Consider the following 6462-nt stretch of genomic DNA (forward strand, 5'->3'; position numbering starts at 1 on the left):
AAAGGCAAAAGAGGTTAAAATTCATATCACCTTACCATTCCTAAGTTCCAATTTGATATTTAATGTGCTTTATTAACTCACAAAGAGTGAAAACACACAGACGTCCTGAAGAACATGTTCTGACACTGTAACATGATTTTCTCCAGGAGTCTTCAAAAAACATCTTTAGTAATGTCCAATATAATAGTGTTTAAAGATAATCATGATAGAAATTTACTCCTCAAATAAAGTTGACTCACTTTCCTAAAGTTCTGGTTTATTTTTTCAAAACTTTGGTATATTCTGTTCTTATGTCCTTGAACCCTAAAAATATTTTAGTTTAGATTTAATTTCGATTTCAATTCAACAAACATTGATTGCGTGCCTACTAGGCACTCGATTAGAGAAATAGCATGTCAGTCCCACATACTTACATCGTCTATGTCGGTGCCAAGCAGAGACCGAGAGCTTAAGTCCAGACCTTGAAGCTGGAGTCGTGCTACTTCAAGCTCAAGTGTAAGGTGTTCCGTGTGTTTCTTTTCTGCTGCCAACTTGGACTCCATCTCTGCTGTCACACTTGTCAGCTTCTGCTGCCACTGTTCATTTTCTGACAAATACTGCTTCCTGAGACAGTCAAGCTCTTCCCTTGCAGAACTTAGTAACCGTTCGAGTTCTTCGATTTCCTTATTTTTCGTAATCCCTTGACTTTCAATTTTCTCTTCTAGCTTCTTGAAGGACTGCAGGTACATCTGACAGACGGTCTCAAGTTCTTCAACGCTCCTCACCGGGGCAGAGGGGATTTCTTTCTCAGTCAGATTCTCCTCCTCCAGACTACTGCAAGAGACCTTCTCTACACTGGACTGGTTTGCCAAAACAGTCCTGTCTAAATTATTCAAAAGGGATGTTTCTCCCATATGCTCTAAAAGATCTTTGTAAAAAGAAGATTCTATTGCATTACCAGGGCTGTCAGTCACACCAGAGAGTGACAAGGACAGAAAATGCTTCTCCCCGGGTCCTGGCATCACCTCCTTTACCAAGTCACCTTGAGAGTTTCTCAGACTCATGGACAAGACTGAATTTTCAGCCTTTAACGTGTCAATGTAGGACTGTAGCTCTGACATCTTAGAGCTCATCTGGCAGTGCTGATCGTGCAAAATTTTGTGTTCACTCTGTAAAGATGAGAATTTCTCCTGTAATTCAGCAAAGTGCATGCGAACTTCTTTGTTTGACACTGTCAAGTGCTCATAGGAATTACTGTCGTCCAAAGGATTTAAGGACACAGACGTCTGCTCATCTTGCTGTTCACCAAATTCACTTTCTGGCGTTTCTTTCACGAACTCACCTTGGAGAAGTCCATTTTCGTCATTTAATATTTTAACCTCATTTACTAGTTTCCCTACCTCTTCTGCCATCTTGCTAGTTGCTGTGACACATTCTGATCTTGAGTCGTTCAGCTCAGATATGAGTTCAAGCTTTTCCACCTGCAATGCCTCACACATCTTCTCTAACTCGTCCAGCTTGTTCATTGCCGTCTGTAGAGAGCACTGCAGGTGGGCATTGTCCTGCTGACTTGTTGACAACTCGTGAAGCACCGAAATGAATTTTTCCTCTGGATCTATTTCAAAGCTTCCAAGGCCGCTAATATCTTGTGACTGAGTGCCTTGTTGCACATCTCCAGTTTCTAATTCTCCTCCAATTTGTAATTCGTGCTGTAGGTACTCCTCCTTCTCACTCTCCTGAAGTTTTAATTCCATGTTTCTCACTTTAGTTTCTACTTGTGCCAGTTGCGCATTGTAACTGTCTAGAGAAGCATCTTTAACTTCAAGGTCCATCAGAAGTTGAACGTGACGTGTATTTATCTTCCTCTCTGCTACTTTCACAGAGTCTTGAATTGGTTCCAATTCTAGATGCTGATGCTCATGTTTCATCTTCATTAATTCCATCAGGTGCTCCTTCTCTTGTAATAAGGCATTAACTTCCTGTTGCATCTTACTTTGTTCTTCCTTTAAAGTCATGATTTCTTGCTTTAAGCTGTCAGCCTCCCTCTTGGAATTGCTTTGGATATCTGTAACCTCAGATCTCAGGGCTTGCTGCACTGTCTCCAACTCTAGTATTAAACTCTGGTTTCTTTCTTCAGCTAATGCTAATTGTGATACAAATGCTTGGTGTTCCCTTGCAAATGTTTCCTTTAGCTGTCCCAATTCATTTTCTCTATCTTCACAAACACTCGTGCATTCACTCAGCAAGCATTCTAATTTAGAGTTCTTTTCCTGCTCTGCTTTATATTTTTCACTAAGATCCCGAAATGCATTTCCTGTTTCTTCGCATCTTTGGAGCAAAGTAAGTCTTTCTTGTTTGTACTGGTCAGATAACTCTGAAATGCTTTTGTCTCTTTCATCTATACAGTTTGAAAAACTCTCAGTTTTCTGGAGCAAGTGCATCTTCTCTTGGGTTAAGGTTGCATTAATTTCCTTGAGAGTCCCATTCTCTTGGGTCAGCTCTTCAATGTCCTTTTTATCAAGAGAAATGATGGAACTCATTTCCTTTTTCTCCAAGCTCAGAGTTTCAGACAAAAGTTGTAGCTCCTTTAGAGATTCCTGAAGTAAATGGTTGCTCTTTTTTAATTCTTGAATCTCTGCCTGCTCAGTTTCTAACTTTTCATTCAAAAGTTGCAACTCTCTTTCCTTGCTCTCCAAGGCAGCTAAAGTTTCAACAACAACATTCTGATGAACAGAAGTGTCTTCTTGTAACTTACTAATTCGTTGACTTGTTTCAGCCACAAAACTTTGATGCATCTGTTCTGCTTTCATGAGATTTTCTTCAATTTCTCCTTTGATTTGCACCAATTCTTCACACTGCTTTTGCAGATCTGAGTTCATCTGCTTTTGAGACTCTAATGAAAATTCAAGAGAAACGACTCTGTTTTGTAACATGGATGAGCTTTTAGGACTTTGGTCTGTTTCTAAATGGCATTCGCTCCTTTCTGAAGGCACGCTTTCTTGTTCTTCAATTATATTTGCAAAGGAATTATTCACTGCAGACTGCTGTTCAAATGCAAAAAGACTTCTCTGATGAGACTCATTTGTCACCGCAGAGGAATCTCTGGATTTTAGCAGATCCCTGAGGCTCTCAGATTCAGCATGCAAGTCTTGGTAACGCTGGTTTTTGTCCATCATTTCACTTGACAGTGACTGAAGCTTATCTTCTAGATCTTCAACTTGCCCGGTAAGCTGAGAAATTTTCAAACACATATTTTCTATTTCCTTCTCATGTTTCTGATCTGAGAACTCGGCTTTCTGTTGTAGTTCTCCATAAGCTTGCTTCTGTGTCTCTGCCTCTGCAGTCTTGCTGTCTATCACATTGTGAAGGTTCCTGATCTCAACATTTAGATTTTCTCTTTCCATCTCCAGTGTTCTTACCCTCTCATTGTATTCGTGACTTTTTATTTGTTGTGTCTTAAGACAGGTTTCCAAGTGATTAATTTTACTCTGCAAGCTTTCCTTTTCTGATTCCATCTGATTTAAAAGTTGTTCATTTTCACTTTTCCAGCGAGAAAACAGAGTTTTCTCTTCTTTCAATTCTTCATATTCTTTCTTCTTTAATTCCAAAGCACTCAATAAAGCTTCGGACTCTCTCTCTGTTTGGCTTAACTTTTCATTCAGTTGTTCGATGTGATGTTCCCTTTTCTTCAAAAGGTCTTGAGAACAATCTCGCTGCTTTTCCAGATCAGCCAGGGCAAGCTTCAGTTTCTCTAAAGTCAAGGAATTCTCTTGCTGCTTTATTTGTTCTTGAAGATCTCTTAACATGGTTTCCTGAGAAGTATTCTTAGCTATTAAAAAAGATATTTTTTTAAGTTGTCATGATTTTAATAAATATTTATTCTACAAGAATTCTAAACTCTCAAAAAAAAAAACCCAAACAAACTAACAGCTTCTCAAGTCCTGTACAAACTGGCATTATTGCCTGCATACCTCCTTGAAAACAGATCGCCTGATAATTATCTAAGCTTATATAAAGACAATGGAAAATGGTCCTTTTCAGGATGGCAGTACATTTGTTTATCTCCTTTCTCAGCAGCTTAAGAAAGTGTTGTTGTATAAAATACCAAGGGATAAAAAAAAAAAAAATACCAAGGGATTATTTTCCTAAGCACATGAAACTTTCTTTTATTCTTTTTCCTTGTATGTGTTTATGCCCTTTGGAAATACTTATTCAAGGAGAGAAAAGTGTGACAAGAGCAGCACTAAAATGGAAATATCTCAGGAATACTATGGAGTATTCCAGATTTCTCAAAAAAGTAAATAACTTCTTCGCCACTTTAGCCAAAAAATCCATAGAATCAGGCATAAGTACTAGAGTATAAAGTGCTACAGGGAATTATACTCAATATTTTGTAATAACTTATAAGGGGAAAAAATCTGAAAAAGTATATGTGTGTGTGTGTGTGTGTGTGTGTGTGTGTGTGTGTATGAAACACAGTCACTGGGCTTCCCTGGTGGCACAATGGTTGAGAGTCTGCCTGCGGATGCAGGGGGCGTGGGTTCGTGCCCCAGTCCGGGAAGATCCCGCATGCCGCGGAGTGGCTGGGCCCGTGAGCCACGGCTGCTGAGCTTGTGTGTCCGGAGCCTGTGCTCCACAACGGGAGAGGCCACAACAGTGAGAGGCCCGCGTACAGCAAAAACAAAAAAACAAAAAAAAAACAGTCACTGTGCTGTACCACCTGAAACTGACATGTAAATCAACTATACTTCAACTAATATATATATATAGATATATATATATATCTATATATATATATCTTAATAGTATATGATGCTATATGTTAGTAACTCTCGAAGCCTACGTGTGAGTATCACTGGGAAGCAATATCCCCCCACATCCCGGCCCCTCACAGTGAGGGTGGTGCCTGTGAAGATGAGAATCATCAGGAAGATGTCACAAACTCCATTACCACCTGTCCTCTGCCTAAAAACTCCCCTCTGCCCACTGGCCCCTGCTAGTTGAGAATAACCACACTGCTTTCATTCAACAATGATAGGAAGGCTTCCCAAGTATGTTGAGGAAGAATAAAAGTTGTGAATCTCAATAGTAGATGAAAAAGGTAGCATGTATTATAAACTCAGATGTAACTAGAAATCATTCCTATTTTTAGCCCCTTAATCTCAGTCTACATACTGAGAGTGGAAGGCTGGTGGAGATAGCGCCACAGGGGATATCAGTCCACTTCGCGTGTGAGGACCTCAAATAATGATACTGGTGACCAACACTGAAAAACGCCCTAACCCTTTCTTTTCCTATAGTTTTCTTTAAAAAAAGCTGAAGATTGACATTTCTACCTCCTGCCATGGAAAAATTGAAAGCTGTCTTAGGGAGACTGGAATTTAAAAAAGAAAACAGTCACAGAGAAGTGTGACACCCATTCCACAAGTCAGGTTAAAAGAAATCCAAGATGTGCAAATACCTCAGGGGAGAACATAAATGTAAGGAAAGACTCATTCACATTTATATATACATAAATGTGAAACGAACAGTGGATTCATTTGGTGTATACAGCATCATTCTATGGCTATACAGAGAATAAGGAAATAAAATCATTCAGTCAAGTAAGCCATCCCAAAACAATGGTCACTAAGGGCTGGGAAAACATGCATTTAACATAGGATTTTCCATTATAAGGGAAATGGTGATGGGTGAGAAGATGCGCCGTCTGGATGTAACTAACAAACACACTTGAGACACAAAATAGCACTCTGAGGCGAGAGACAGCCCCAACAATTTACTTTTGTCTGGAAAATATTTACCCTTCTGGTTTCAAAGTGCTGAAAACCAGGCATCTGGGGACTCAGTGTGTTCCAATAAAAAAAAAAAAAAAGTCCAACTATCACTCTGGAAACGAAAAAGTGGAAAAGCAAAAACTTTTTCCACATCAACTGCAGACATCTCTCTGGGAGAAGATATGGAAAAATTCAAAGAAGCTTCTAATGATATCCATCCTCCCTCATGGGAACATTAGCCTAAAGAAAGAACTCAAAAACACTACATTTACTCACCCCTCATTTCTTCTGCAAAGTTCTGGCTCTGACTCAAACGCTGCTTGGCCTTCTTCAGTTCTTCCTCCAGGTGGCAAACTTCTCTGGCCCTTTGCTCAGACTGACTCTTAAGGAGGCTGTTTTCCCTCTTCATTTCCTAAAGCACAGGTTTAGTTAGTTATCACCCAAGCAGATGCTCAAGCAACTTAGGACTTCTGCCTTGGTGAGGGTCCCTAATGGGAATGGGTGTGTATCTCACTAGGGGAGGAATCACACTTTCCCTTTGAGCAATGAAGTTACATAGTTTTACTTCAATAAAATGATTTTATAAATAGAAGTCAAAAGCACAGAATCCAAAACGGATGATAATCTTTTTACTTCGAGAAATATATTTTTTGAACTTTCTGGATGTCCCTGTGGTTGTGAAAGTGTTCGTTCATAAGGAAAAGCCTAT

General features: G+C 39.5%; 1 protein-coding gene across 2 annotated transcripts in view; it reads right to left on the reverse strand.

The window, feature by feature from the left end:
• Positions 1 to 6462, reverse strand: part of CENPF (centromere protein F) — a 61320-nt gene that overhangs the window by 20403 nt on the left and 34455 nt on the right. For both annotated transcript variants that reach the window (XM_067728965.1, XM_067728963.1), the window contains exons 11-12: positions 6030 to 6165; positions 414 to 3808 (exon numbers count right to left, since the gene is read on the reverse strand). In XM_067728965.1, the coding sequence (XP_067585066.1) occupies positions 414 to 3808; positions 6030 to 6165 (3531 nt within the window). The remainder of the gene's footprint in view (positions 1 to 413; positions 3809 to 6029; positions 6166 to 6462) is intronic.

This window comes from Pseudorca crassidens, chromosome 2 (genome assembly GCF_039906515.1).
Source record: "Pseudorca crassidens isolate mPseCra1 chromosome 2, mPseCra1.hap1, whole genome shotgun sequence".
NCBI classification, from domain to species: Eukaryota; Metazoa; Chordata; class Mammalia; order Artiodactyla; family Delphinidae; genus Pseudorca; species Pseudorca crassidens.